Source organism: Phaenicophaeus curvirostris, chromosome Z (assembly GCF_032191515.1).
Source record: "Phaenicophaeus curvirostris isolate KB17595 chromosome Z, BPBGC_Pcur_1.0, whole genome shotgun sequence".
Lineage (NCBI taxonomy): Eukaryota > Metazoa > Chordata > Aves > Cuculiformes > Cuculidae > Phaenicophaeus > Phaenicophaeus curvirostris.
Genome location: NC_091431.1, coordinates 51785624 through 51801469, shown reverse-complemented (window position 1 = coordinate 51801469; position 15846 = coordinate 51785624). Strand labels below are relative to the sequence as shown.

General features: G+C 36.2%; 1 protein-coding gene across 1 annotated transcript in view; it reads left to right on the top strand.

The window, feature by feature from the left end:
* Positions 1-63: 63 nt before the first annotated feature.
* Positions 64-15846, top strand: part of DMGDH (dimethylglycine dehydrogenase) — a 42471-nt gene continuing 26688 nt past the window's right edge. The window contains exons 1-6 of the mRNA XM_069881169.1: positions 64-122; positions 1434-1599; positions 8148-8246; positions 9529-9693; positions 10125-10329; positions 15337-15585. Of these exons, the coding sequence (XP_069737270.1) occupies positions 64-122; positions 1434-1599; positions 8148-8246; positions 9529-9693; positions 10125-10329; positions 15337-15585 (943 nt within the window). The remainder of the gene's footprint in view (positions 123-1433; positions 1600-8147; positions 8247-9528; positions 9694-10124; positions 10330-15336; positions 15586-15846) is intronic.

Here is a 15846-nt window from a genome sequence, read left to right as displayed (position 1 = left end):
TGACCCCGGGAAGGCGGCGGGAGAGGCGCGGAGCCGTCGCCCTGCATCCCTGAGGCGGCCGGGATGAGCGCGGTGCTGCGCGGAGCCCTGCGCCGGCTGCGCCCCCCGGGTGCCCAGCGGCGGTGAGTGCTGCGCGGCCGGGGGGCGGGAGGTTGCTGGGCTCCGCCGGGCTCTGCTGGGCTCTCCTGGGCTCTGCTGGGCTCTCCTGGTCTCTGCTGGGCTCTGCTGGGCTCCGCCGGGCTCCGCAGGCTCAGTAGGGGAGCTGGTTGTCAGCGTCTGTCTCCGGGGTGTTACACAGTTTACTGCAAAAATTAATGTGTAATCTCAAAGAAGAAGCAGTGTGTGGTACACCTGATACAGAAAACCTGTGGCATCCCATGCTCCCAGTTATTTTACTTCTCATTCTTTTCCACACAGTGAGTGAGCCTGATGCGTATCCAGCACCTGCATCTTAAACGTCGTATTGTTTTATAAGATCTCCATTCGTAACACATGCAAGCAACAGTTGTGGTTTCTGAGTGTAGAATGGGTGAAAGACTAGTTACACATTAGAAAGGCTTCTGCCAGAGAAGTTGCAACAGCAAATGTACAAGGAGGGAAGAGATAAAATTGAGTATTGATTAACTGTCCTGAAGGGAGAGGTACTGTGGCTTCACAGTACCGTTACTGTATTGCTACCTTGTCTCACAACCAAAATAAAAAGGCTTTTATAAAACTAGCATAAAGTTCCTAATCTGGCTGGCTTGCTTGGCTGCCCGTGGCTGGGGCTACAGAAAGGAGGATCAGATGAGATGGAAGAGAACGGTGTTGCCTGTGGCAGTCGTTTTGGTTTATGGTGGCTTGAAGCGGTTGTGAAAATGCAGCATGTAATAGCAGGTGTTGGCCATTGATGACAACTTGTTTCTATAACATTTTTACTTCAGCAAAGTAGAACATGTCAAAATAGACAGAACATGAAAACAGATACTGTTCCTTGTTCCTGAACACATACACCAATGTAGTCTGCTGATATTTGCTATAGAAATTTATTGAAGAGCCTTATTAGGCAGACATTCTTTAAAGACTGTCTCCTTGTGTTGCATGTACCATAACACTTTTGAAAAGGCAGGATTGGCACTGTCATTTCAGGGGTACAGTTTCTTATTCAGAAGTAAGATCTACATATAGAGGTATATTGGACAAATAATAAAGATTTAAACTTGCAAGTGGAAGCCAACTTGCTTTGCTTATTGTGTTATTACTGCTTATGTATATGACCCTTGAAGAGCATTTACTGCAAAAGAAGGTAGGAGTGAACAGGTTAGCTTTTAAGTCAGGTGTGTCTAGACTCCCAAACAGTCACCCAGTTATGTTATGACTAGAGCAGTAATCAAAAGAGATGAACAAAAGTGCAATAATTTTTGTAATTATCTGTAATTTTTTTTTTCCTCCAGGGAAGAAACCTCATCTCCTTCCTTGGGGAAAGATAGAGCAGATACCGTGATCATTGGAGGTGGTTGTGTTGGTGTGAGTCTAGCCTATCACTTGGCTAAGGCTGGCTTGAAGGATGTTGTTCTGCTAGAAAAATCTGAGCTCACTGCGGGATCTACATGGCATGCAGTAAGAAATGTTTTGCTAATCTGTCAGTTTAACAGTGGTCTGTGTATCTAATGGTGGTGCAAGTTTCTTTACCTTTATATTCCCTGGCTTTCCAGACATGAAATATCTTGGTTATTTTATACATATTTTATACATCTACATGTTTTTTACTTAATTTTATATTTTTAGTGCTGAGGTCTTTATAGATTAATATAACATAATCTATGAATTTTGAAAAGTTGCCTCAGCTATCCGTAGTTTACTTTTCTCATTTGTAAAAATTGGGACAAAGAGTGTATTTTGAAATTACTGGAAGGTGACTTAGTAGTATACATTTTTTTGCCAGTTAACTGGATTTAGGCTTTAAACATTATTTTAACTTGGACTTTTAAAATTTATTTTCTTTCTAAGGAAATCTAATTTATACTGCAGACATTACCATTGGAACTGATTGCACTGCTATGCATAAACCAAGAATGTGAAATTTGGCTTAATAGTAATGTAATTTTTTTTTTTATGTTTGTGTTATCATGAAAAAAGAAAAAAGGTGGTTGAGAAGCAGCATCAGTGTCCAGTTTGCAGAGAATATTACTGTCCCAGAAACTGATTCTTATTAGAGAATTGAGTTTTCTTTCCGGTCACTGCTAATGTTACACAAAATCTTGGAGGAGTAAAGCTAACACTGTGGGGTTTTTTAAGGCTGAATGTTTGTCTGTACTTTAAGGAAAAAGACATACAGGTAACAATGACAGGGTGGGGATACTTTCTATAATAATGATAATCACATGGACATATGAGTGACCAACATGCACGTATGCAATTACGTAGTTTCTGTCAGTGTCTGGAGTAGGCAATGTAGCAAAACGCAATTACGCTTGCCACAATATTAGAAACTTTTCTATTTATTTCAAGCTATGATTACTTGAAATTGGGAGAATGTTATCCCTGTGTCTAGCAATGCAAAAGAGTAAAACCCAACAGTTTACTGTCTCCATAACTACTCTATTACTACAATAGAGCATTTATGCAATACTTAGAACTATAGCATCTTCATGTCTTTCAGGAACAAATTAGGGAGCATGACTCGGAGTATATTTGATTTGTGATTTAATGCTTCTCCCACGAAAGGAAGACAGTTTGAAATGCTACATCTTAGTGCAGATGTTTAGAGTGTTTGGGGCCTTATGAGAGAACAATAGTAAAAAATGAAATTTAGAAACGTCACTGCCTGAAATGTAGAATTAGGTTTATTCTTCATTTCATTTGCTTTTCAACAAACACAGCAGAAGAAAACATATTGTATAGAGATAAGAAAAGCAAAATTCAGTAATTGCATCTCTTTTAGACAGAGTAATACCACAGATGGTGTAGTTCAGCAAAGAGAGCAACGCCATACATAGTGTCAAAACATACATTTTGTGTGTTGAAGCATGACTATGAAATGCTGATATACTTTGACTTAAGGAAATGAGCGAGGCACAGACTGAATTCTGTTCACCTGATACATATACGGAATATAGATGTGTGTGTAAAAATAATAAAAATAACAAAAATGCTCTCATTGAATAAGAAACAAAAAAAATGAATGGGAGGTTGTGTTTCCTTTGTCCTCCTTGTTACTTATGACTCTAGGTTATTGCTGGTAACCATGTAAAAGCAGCAGCAGAGGGCTGCTTCTGGCACCTGCTGCAGCAAAACTTGATGTGAGGAACACAGCAAGACACCTTGTTGTGGGAGAGGTTAAGGTGGATAAATATTTGGTAAACTACATGGTTTACTGTCTCTTCACTGAACTCAGTATTAAAGTGCTGTGTCTGAAGATGAAAAGGTTGAGAAGCCTGTTTCAGATGATGAGAAACTTCAAAATTGACTGTGAGTTCTTTGTTGTACTGAGGGCTCTGCATTTATCAGTGGTTTCCTCACAGCAATACAGTACTAGATGGAGATGAAAATTACACATATACTTAGCGTGTGAAATGGCGTATAGTATATTGCTTGCAGCCACAAATTTTGAAAGTCTAGTTCAGATATTTCTGTAGTATACCACATTCTCCCTCTTTCACAGTCCAGTAAGTCCTGCTGTAGTTCGGGATCCTGTTTCATGCAGTTCATATTCCTACTTGTGCTGTTGCTGAAACATTCTTCCACTTCTTAGGTCTGAGATAATTGGGCTGACTTTCATGCATGTTATTATAACAGCACAGAAAATGTGCACATTTTTATATTAGCAGTAGTAAGAATATATAAATAGCAGAGAAAGGGCTGCTCATTTTTTGTACCTATCTAGCTATGACAAAGTAATGTTTGTTATATGTCTGTATATTAAGTCAAGGTTTTAAGAACTCCTGAAGTTCTTAAATTTTTATTCTGCATGTCATATCATTTGCAGTCTAACTGAAGCCCTACAGACTGAACCAGGCATATATAACTCACTCAGCAAACAGATCTTTTTTGTGTGGTTACTTGTTTGAAATGTGTTTTCTAAGAAAATGTTTAACATATTATTCTGTTATGTGACACTTCTCCCTGCAACATGCAAATGATTTTGCTGCTGATGGGTTAATAAAGAACAGCACAAACCAAATGAAAACTTGGTACAACTTGGCCAAACTTGCAAGAAGAGAGGATATAGGGTATAAAGTGTTAATGGCATTTTCCTCCAGAATGCTGATTTAATAATCAGACTTAGTATAAAATCTGAAACAGATTGGAACAGTACTAAACAGATACACAAACATTTCAACGTATAAAAATTTCAGCTGTAAAATGCTTTAAAATCTCTGTGTCAATTATCATAGCAAGGTGGCTATTCTTAAAACTGTTATCCTAGATCATGTTCTCCTACAATAAAAAAGTCTTAAAAAATAGAGGAAAACCTAAAGCAAATCTGCTTCAAACACAAGAATGCTTCACCTTTTAACTCAGAAAAGCAATTAGATGTGTTGGAAGGCCCTCTGGGCCCGGTTGGCAGCTCATGATTGAATTCTGGAGTAAAAATGAAGTGTATAGGAGGTAGAAGCAGGAAAAGACTACGAAGAGGCAATTTAGAAAAATTGCCTGGGTACGTGGAGAGGATATTAGGAAAGCCAGAACTCACCTACAGTTAAGACTTGAAAGAAACATAAAAGACAACAAGAAGAGCTTCTACTGCTGCATCAGTAGTAGTGTAAGGCTGAACAGGGAAAATGTGGGACTATTGCTGAATGAGGTGGGTCACAGTCTACATAGATAAGGCTGCAATACTCAATGCCTTCTTTGCCTGACTTTCACTGACAAAGTTTCTCAGGCCTCTGTGCTCTGAGCAGGGTTCAAGGAAAAGAGGAACTATCAGTGGTGGATGAGGATCGAGCCAGGGATTACTGGGATCATTTGACTCATGTACTTACATTGGACCAGATGGACTGCTTCCAAGAATGCTGCTGATGGCATTGCAAGGCCGCAGATATATCACCTTTGAAAGACGTGGAAATCAGTGAAGGTGCTCAACAGTTGGAGAAGGGCATCTTTAGAAAAAAATCTAAAGAGATGAGCAGAGGAGCTGAAAGACAGCTAGCCAAACTTTGATTTGGTTTTTTGGAAAATCATATAACAACTCTCCAATCTGGGGCCATAAAAGAGAAAAAGGTGATTGGGAAGAGTCAGCATAGATTTGCCAAGTGTAAATTGTGTCTGACCAAACGTAGTTGTCTTCTATGACAAAATGACTGAATTTATAGAGAAGGGGACAACAGCTGATATCACTTACCTAGACTTTAGCAAGACTTCAGACACTGTTTCCCATTATATTAATGTATTCAAAGAAGATTCTCTGGATTGTATGGACTGTTTTAAGCCTGTATGGTCCCTCTCAACCTGTTTGTTTTATTGTCAGTATTTTATGATTCTATGAACTTAATTTTTATGTAGACCAGTCAGGTTGTTGTTTCTCAGCCGCACTCCTGAAATCAGAAAAGTTCATTATCTGAAGCCAAGAGGTATCCAATGTGTTAAAAATTCTCACCTTCACTTAAAAATATCAGATAGAGAAGTTCTGATTTAAATCATGCAATTAAATGCTCTTGAATGTATATGGTTATGTAGCTGACTTGCAAGTGGTTTGTGGTTTATTTGGTTCAAAATTACTAACAGTGACCACTAGAATAGGATTTCCCTACATCTGTAAAACATGTTACTACATTTGGAAAAATAACAGAAGACCAGAAAATGTGTGCATAAGTACAAGAAGACAGTAAAAATAATATGAGATAACAAAATTTGTAAGTACAAGTAAATTAATTATTCATTGGATACTGTACATGGCTAAAGAGATCCAAACATTTTATTTATTTATTTATTTATTTATTTATTTATTTATTCTGTTATACACAGCAAAAAGTCCCTTAGGACTTATTTTTTAAGAAACAAGTTTTAATTACCAAAATACTCCTGGGTTTTAGTCTTAGGTAATTAAAATAAATGTGTTCCAACAACATAGAAGCATGTGTCAAATGAGATAAAAAGCACTTTTAGTCAAATACCTAGTGTCCAGTAGTGTCTAGTAAGATGATGATCTGGTATGATAATAAGAAGAGAACAAGCAATGTTTTTTCAGACTATTAATTTAGCTCAGGGACTTTGAGTCCAAAATGCCTGCTTTTTGCTTACGAGAATTATCTCCTTCCTGCAGATTTTAAACTCAGATTGGTGAGATAATAAACAATACCAAACATACTTGGAGAACTAGAGCCAAATTTATGAACAAGATACAGTCAGAGCTGAAAAATATAATACTAGTAAACAGTTAATTTTGCACTTTATTTCCCCCTTGTTTTAATTTGGCATTTCAGCATTTCATTTGGTGCACTATGATATCAAATATAAAATTAAAGCTATCAGAAAGATGAAATCCTTACAATGAAAGGCAGGATAAACTTTTAACCGTGTCTAGTGTAAAGGCATACAATTCATCACACTCTTACTCTGAGGATACAGAGTATCTGTTATCTCAGGCAGCAAGTATGATTTATGATTTTTTGACGGAAATGATATCTGAGTGTAAGCAATCTGCGAAGAGCAATTTGAAGCTAATTGTTTCTGAAGAAAATGATCCAGTCTTAAATGTGAAGCTGCACTAAGAAACACAGGTCAGAAGAGGCCTTGGTTTAAAAAATGAGGATATGTGATCTAATTCATGCACTATACGTTGGTATTAATTACAGAGAAGAGTAATGTTAAATAGGTTATTAGCATCATTAAATTAGTTTGAATTAAAATATGTCTTTAAAGAATAGTAAATCTTGCTTTTGTTATTCATATGCATACAGTTATTGTATACAGCTTTAAAAGTTAAAGCCTTAAAATGTGTAGCACAGAACATTGTTGACAAGTTAAAACTGAGAGTAGTTAATGTGTATGCATACTAGGTAACTTAGAAGGAAACTACCAAAACTCTGCTATGAATAACTTTTCACCCTTATGTCTCCCCTGCTGTTTTTTTTTTCTTGAAATCACAGTGAACTCTAAGGTGGACTCTGGTGTCTAGCTCTCCTAAGTGAAGCAGCCTTGATCTGTGAATAAGCTGTATTTTAGTTAGCAAAATATGATCTCTCTCTCTATATATATCTTCATATATGTGTGTGTATATATATATGTACAAAATATTTGAATAAATGTGGTTTCTCATCCTGAAAACCTAAGGTAATGTTACATTTCTGTTGTCTCTCTTGGAAGAAGGGTTTTAGTGAGAAGTCGAATTCAGGATGTACAAAAGTGTATGCTTGACTCCAATAACACTTAATTTCTGTGTTTTTTTCAAGTGATAAATGTCTGAAGTTATGAACCACATTAGATTGTTGTTGCTGTCTATTGTAGGCACGTGAACAGTTTCCTTATACGTAGAAGAAACCGTAGTAACTTCTTGATCTTACCTTCACATGAACCCAAGAGGGCTTGACAGCCTAAGTCAGACTGGGTAAAATGAATTGCAAAATACATACAGTAATTTCCTAGTTACTCCTGAATTGCAGTGATTACTCCTAAACTACCACAAGAGACAACTGTTTAGAAAAGAGGAATAACAACTATTTAGAATAAAGGAATATTGACTTTCACACCCTATGGTTCACAACCTCAGACAGTAATAAGTCTTGTTAAGATCTGGTCTTAGTGAAGATTCGGTTTCTCTCCAGTCTCTGTTGGCAAGAAGGGAATATCCCTCTACAGGACATTTAATCAGTTGATTTAGTTAATCAGGAATAGAGTTGTGTGTCTCTTCCAAAAGATTTTAAAGAGACAACTGAATAATTTAAGGAAGAAAGGAAACCATAGGAGAGAACAACGGCAACGGTATCATGGGTTCACAAATTTGATGAGAAATAACAGGTGGAAAAACATGTGTGCAGAGAACAAGAATGCTGTAAGTAGGGAAAGGACTTTATTCTTGCTTTTGAAGTAGTTGCCTCTATCCATGTGTTGCTTTTCTTTGCAGTATCTTGACAGTCCATTTTTTTTAATGACAGTTAGAAGAAGGGAAAGAAAACACTGCATTTCTAATCATATCTGTATGTTGTTATTCCCATTTCTTATTTGAGGCTGGTTTAACTACTTATTTTCATCCTGGAATAAACCTGAAGAAAATCCATGCTTATAGCATTAAACTCTATGAAAAACTGGAAGAAGAGACTGGACAGGTAATCTCCTTAACCTTTTAAGTATTAATTCAGGTCAATACTAACCTTAGTAATGGTCTTACAAAGAAGTTTGGAGTTGACAGGTTGCATATGTGTGCATTCATGTCTATCATGAGGCTCCCTTTTTATTGAAATATATTCTCCTGCCAGCGTATCTATGCTGTAGTCTGGTGCTTAGTTGCTAAATGTTTTAGATGATTTCCCCAGATCCCTCTGAAGTTTAAGCAAATGGTTTTCATAAAACATCTCAGAAGCCTGACAGACTGAGGGTCTGCAACTTTAGCTTGGTATAGAAATTAAAATAACAACAAGGATCTGGAATGACTGGATTGATTATGATACTTGCCAGGTATAAACATTTAAGGTCCACTTAAACATTCACATGATATGATGCTGTCTGTACTTGTGAAGTTTGCTGCAATTCTTCCCATCGCTTTCAGAGATGTGTTTTTATCTAGTGACTTAAGAAATGGATATGCAGAGGAATACAGGAGTCATGTTTTTTTATCTGGCATCACCCAGCCATATAGATTTCATTTACTAAGTGCATGCTTCTTTCAGACTGCTGCAAAAATTGCACGATCCTTGCTGTACTTGCATACCAACTTGTAATAAAATGCTTTTTTCTTCTTTCTACTGCTCGGCTACTTAAGATGCTACAACTCATTATCCTTGTGAGTTCCACTAAAAGGCTTTATGGCCATATTAGTGTCCTGTGAGGTAACATAGAAAAGGTGAAGTAAATAGTGTATAACCAAAAGTGAAAATTCAGTGTCCAGCTATATAAGGATTTCTGCTTTATGAAAAAAACTAAAAAAGGCAGGTGGTTATTCATTGTGTCAATAAAGGTGATTTGTAAGTTTAATTTATTTTGCAGCATCTCAAAAGAAAATTATGGGGGTTATAAATTTTAATATAAACTATTACATATTTATTTTTGAGATGCATGTCATTCTACTTCTGAAAGTGTATGAGTGCACAAATTCAAATATTAATAAAATCTTATTAAAATATTAGTATAATGAAATTCAATAGAAGTTTTTAGGACTGTTTTGAAGATATTATGTATTAACCTAGGAAGTTAATTTTATAATTTTTTAAAATTTTAATATCTTTTGGAGTTTACATTTAAGTCCTGTTCCTTTGAGGGCACCTAGCTTATTTGATTCTTTTCAGTCATGTTAGTGGCAGAATTCCTGCAGACTACCCATAGCATAGGAACGTGCATTTATGGAGATAAGTAAAGGTTCTTTCAGTAATTTGCTTTCGCTCATCATTTTAGGCTGTGGGGTTTCATCAGCCTGGCAGCATCAGAATTGCTTCAACCCCTACTAGAGTGGATGAATTTAAATATCAAATGACTCGTGCCGGTTGGCACCCAACAGAACAGTACCTAATCACACCTGAGAAAGTACAAGAGCTATTTCCCTTACTGAACATGGATACGGTAAGGAATCTAATTTTATATAAAATAACATCCTTTCTGATTACGTACTTGTTATATCAGATACATAGGCATAAAGACTGTTTCCTTTATACAAATTGTACAAGAATGCTTAGTTTTCAGTGGAAGAAGTTGCATTAGAAGCTAAAATAACTCATGCAATTTAGTACATTCTAAAAGCCAGTGTACATACTATTTATTATAATATATAATATTGTAATCTTTAATTGCATGGAAGAACTGAGCAACTTTACTTCCTTAGATCATTTTTAATTTGGATAGCCTTAGCCATGATATTATTATATGTTTTGAAAATTTGTTTTGATTTCACTTTTTAAAGTTTACTGCATTCAAGAGTAAAGCATTTTTTTAAAAATTATTAATTTTGATAAGTTTTAATTGCTTTAATTTTGTGGGATTTTACCTCCACTTAGGTTTTAGCTGGCCTGTATAACCCTGGAGATGGTCATATTGATCCCTATTCTCTCACTATGGCCTTGGCTGCAGGAGCCAGAAAGTATGGTGCCCAATTGAATTACCCCGTCCAAGTGACTAATCTGAACTCCCGATCTGATGGAACATGGGAAGTTGAGACTCCACTTGGAATAATTCGAGCAAAGAGAATTGTGAATACTGCAGGTAGTGTTTAACATAAGGTTTGGTATAATCTTCTAATTTACAAACTAGCTGACATGGAGCATCTATACCGATTTGTGCAGATTACAAGAGTAAGTAATACATGTTTTTGAACATTCACTTGGTTTGTGATAAAAAGTACTTTGCAGTGTCATGAAAATTTAGCTCTTACACTAATAGTCACGGAGTAGACATTAAAAATGCTTTTTTTCTGGTTTGTCCCCAGCAGTTACTAGTCAGATTATCTTGCTAGATTTTAGTAGCAGAAGAGACTTTCACTTGTCTACAGTTAGTTGTGTAGAAGAGAGGCTACTGTCCATGCATATTATCCTCTAGGATCTTATGAAAGCTACTTAGGAAGGCATATGGGATGTACATATGAAATAGAAATGTCTTCATTTTTTTTTTTCAAAGAGACTGAGGATTTGCAGCAAATGAGATAACCCTGCCTATTTCACTATTATCTTTCCCAAGGATTTTACTCTATCCACATATCCTTGAAACAGAAGATTTCTGTTGCCCTTTGAATAGTATTTTAAACATGTGCTTGGCTTAACAATACATTTTTTCACGTAATAAAAATTTCGTAACTCAAAAGAACCTATATTTACATATGCATTTTTTCTTCTTCATTCTGCTAAAGAAGCCAAACTAGCATTTCTGCTTCAAAGACCTTTTGGGCAAGAGTCCTTTGGATTTTTGTTTATTTTCCTAAACAAATTGATAGGTCTAAAAATCTGTATTCAACATAAACTTTTTTTGCTGCTTTGTATAGGATATAGGGAACTATAGTATTGATGAAAATGTTGGCACCTCCTGTGTGAAAAGTGCCTTCTATTTCCTTCTAGAAGGCTTTGTTTTCAATTGTTTGAAAACACGCTGAATATTTACCACTCAGATGAATTTTTTTCAGACTCTGTCTCAGATTGAATCATACCTGCATTTTTAGGGCATGAGTCTTTTATACATCCCATCTCAGTGAACAATCAGGCTTCAGTAGGAAGCTGTGATGGCTCAACAGAACTTTCTCCCATTGTTCAGATGGGACAAGTGGACTGAGAGCAAGTATATGTCTTTACAGTTCATTTCTATATCTGTGCAGTGGAAAATAAAAACTATCTATTTCTACTGCAAAGCAGATAAAATGAAGTGGAGCAAGGCAGGGACTCTTCTTGTTGGTGGGTACAATAACTGTGGCGGACAATTGGAATTATGAGTGAGTTGGACTGGAAAGCAAATAGACTGGGAAAGTAAAACGTTTTGGAAATGTTCTTGGAGATGCTTGAGAGGCCTGGCAGCAAGTGTAGCACTTGTGTACTAGAGGACTGGCTGAATAAGGAAGCTCGAACTAGGAGGGACTGTGGGGATGGTGACAGCTGGGATGACACGACAGGGAGGGATAGTGGGAGTGGATGTGAACTGCTTCATCAAGGCAACTTGAGCTGGAGCTTTTTGGACAAAAATATTAATAAAGATACTTGAGGAATGCTTGTGTGTGAAACAGACTGGAAAACTGAGGTTCCCTGAGCTGATTGGGCATGACAGACTGGCAAAAGAGCAAGGGAGAGGTAGATGGGAGTAGATTGGAAGGAAGAGAAAACACATGGGCCAGGATTTGATAAATAAGGGAGGCTGACTTGCATATGGAGACAAAATAGCTGAAGAAGGATGTAAGGACTCGAGTAAGAAGAGTTTGAGACAGTGGAAAAGAAGACCAGACATGGGACTGGCAGGAATGGGGAAGAGATAAAATTGGCACAGAGATATTTGGATGGAGTGGGATAAAAGGGCTGAACTCTGGCAGGATAAGATTTACTGGGTGACCATTCATTCTTCTGTCTGGGTTACAGACAGTCCTGTGTTAGATCATTCCAGGCTTTCAGTAAAGACTAACTAGAAAACCCTTTCAAAAGTCTGCTTTCTCATCATATGCCTCCCATACATAGATGATCGCCCACTATTGCTATAAGCCTAATGAAAATAGCAGGGATATGAAAAACTTCACCTTGGGCTTCTAAGCATGCTCATGAGTACCACATTGTTACATTTTGGAGAGAAAGAGTTCAGTTTGCTTTTTTTAAAAAAATTTTTATTTTTTTTCAACTGCACAGACAGGGAAACCAAATTAAAACAATTTTACTTAGACCACAAGGTCAAGCACTTAGTAGGTGAAAGGCACCAACATTTGATTGCCTTTGGACTGTCAGATCATGGCTTTCTGGAATGAATTATGGGACAGTGTTCAGTTACAAAAATCACAAGCTCTTTTACTAATAGGATCCTTATGTTATTTGTTACACAGTACAGATATATTGGTCTGGGAGTGATCCGGGATTATGGAATTGAATGGCAGCTTTTTTGGCAATCAAACTTCTTATTTAGGCTACAAACTTCTAGGTACTCATTATTCCTAACTATTGGCTCTGCATGATATGGATAGAGTATCACAAATGCAGTAATTTCCTCGTATTTCTGTAGCGTAGTTATCTATCTTAGACTTGTGTATCAAGCTAACATTAGGAAGACTTTTCTAGTATATGCTTTTCAAAGTTTATTTGCAAAGATTAGAATGTACCCTTGTGAAATTTCCCCAAGTCTTTATTATTGTTTGATAAGTTATTAAATCAACAACATGATTAGTGAATTCTCTTCAGTAGTAAACTGTTCAGCCAAAATGAATATTTGAAGCTCATATTGCTTAACGTTGTGGCTAATGGTGTGAAATCAATACTGTATAACAAATATCTCCTATAAATGCTCTCTCAGCTAACATTCATTCTTCTTCTCAGCCTTGCCTCATTCGACTACAGAGCATGGTATAATTCAAAGCTCTTATTTTAGGCTCATGTTGCAATATGAGCAGAGAAAAATATATCAAAAGACTCTCTACATTCTCTCCCCTCCCTTATTCCCTAAATAACATCTGCTGTGAAACTGGAACAAACTAGTTCCACCCAATCTTTAGGGGTTCCTTATGTGAGATTTCCATTTTGGAAGAAAGCCGATGCCTAATAAATAATCCTTGACATGAACTAACTGATACTGAGCCTGCTGAAGTGATTTGCAGCCTATTTATATAGAAATGATTGATTAAAGTCTGGAAAAATAGCAAATTTAGTTTCTATATACACTATATATGTGTATATATAAGCACGTATTTGCAGACATGTAGACACTGTGCATACAATCATTACACAACACAGTGAAATAAGATTTTCTTTTTAAAAAACAGAGATAGTCAGATTATGTAGTTCATCAGATATGCTAAGTAATACCACCATCCACCACTAAATATTTCAGCTTCAGATGTTTGCAATCTATACAATTTAATCTTCACAAATGTCTTAGTGGGATAATTTATGCCTTTGTTTATCTCTACTATGTGTGATAGAACTTGACATCTGTTTCCAATTAAAACTTTGTTTCCGAGAACATACTCTTATTTTTTCCATATTTTGTGTATGTAATAGCTTTTGCATATGGTTCAAAAACTTTAAACAAAGAAATTGTAATATTTTTCATTTAGTAAATGACAGTTGTTATGCTAAGCAATTAAATAAGTCTTATGACAATATTTAAGATTTTATTTTTAAGAACTTTGAACTATTTGTCTTTAATTAAAAAATAATTTTATAACAGCTTTGTTTGTAATGCAGTTCTGTAAACCTACCGGCTAACAAATTTAATATTTTTGGAGGAAAAAAAGTTAAGTTTCAAGGACCTAAAGTTAAGTCTACCATTTTTGTTTTCTCTGAATAGCTTGAATATGCTTGTTCTCTATTTTCCCACTGATGCTGTTTTAATGAGTAAGTAAAATAGTGAATTTATTAGAAGCACATTTTCAGAGAATTATTTCTTTTCCTAATATCCCTTTAAGTCCAATCCATTTTGACAGAAAAGCAGTGCATAGTTCTAGACATGGAATTGTCTGCTACTTCACCTTTCCTTCTCCTTTGTGGACAATTAGCTGATATTACCTTATAGTAGTTTTCTTTGTAGGTGACATGGGAATGCCCAAATTCAGCAAAATTCTCTAAAGATTGTGAGCCTCCACTTAAATCCACATTTGGTCCAGGGTAATGGAGGAAATACTTGCAGATGTGCCAGATTCCCTGCTCTATGTGTTCCAGCCTCGCAACAGATGTAAGCCATGATGCAGAGCCCAAACTAATACATTTGGCAGTTAAGAGGCTTCCACTCTTGATTTTGACATAGGTGCTTCACTAAGTGAATTTGCCTTACCAGCTTAACCTTGACAAGGAAGAATTAAGTCTTGTTTGACTTATGCCTGGTAGTATGCATGAAGGACCTTTAGCAGGCTTCAAGGGCAGGTGTGTTGCTTGCATTTTCTGGTTGCAGGCTGTATCAGACCTTTTAATTGGACAACTATGGGAAAGCAGACTGACTACTCAGAGTATGAACACCATAATGAATTGATTAGTGTGTGAGAGCGTCATATGGGTCACATCGTGCAAGTGAAAGAGGAAGAAAACTTAAATTCTTGAAGACACCTGGCTGAAAGTATTACCTTACTCTATTAGAGTGCTAGGACTTGACTGCTTGTCAAAGCATTTGAGCTCGTTTCGTTGATAGTAAGAAGCTAGGTTAACATCTATAGTGTGAGCTAATTTATTCTGATTTTTAAGTGTCTCTGACTTTGCTAGGACTGCATTGCAGATCTACTTTATTGAAATAAACCACAGAGTTTGTGGGACTGTTAATTAAATTATCTTCTCAAATTTTAGAAGATTAATTTTTATTTTAGCAATTACATTTTTTTAATATATGTATATTAGAATAATGGACTAGAATTAGGAACAAGGACATGGAATTATAGAGGGAAAATTATGCTGGACTATATGAATTGTAATTTGAAAATTAAAAGTATGGAAAAAATTCTTTGTCACAATCCATGAAGCACAGTGCTTCATGCAAATGTTTTACTAGTAATTTCCATTCACTGAAATTAATCTTTGAATTTTTTTTTTTTTTTTTTTTTGCTTTCTCTAGGCTTCTGGGCCCGTGACATAGGGAAGATGATTGGCTTGCAGCACCCTCTCATACCTGTTCATCATCAGTATGTTGTGACATCAACTATCCCTGAAGTGAAAGCCCTTAAAACAGAATTGCCTGTGATTCGTGACTTAGAAGGATCATATTATCTAAGGCAAGAAAGGGATGGTCTTTTATTTGGTCCATATGAAAGTGAGGAGAAGATGAAGCTGCAGGACTCATGGGTAACACATGGAGTCCCACCAGGTAATTATGAACACTAAATCTTCAAACTTGATAAGCACTAGCACAGATTTTAATGTCTGTAAATCCCAGCCTGTCATGCTGCCCAATGTGATGGAAAATAAAAAAATATTTGCAATGCATGATTGTAATGCAGAAACTTTTTTCCAAAGAATAGGTTTAACTTGAATGATAAGAGTGAATAGGAATAAAAATATAACATTAAAAAAGCATGAAAACGTAAAACCGCACACATCTACAACATAGTCTTACCTTACTCTCTGA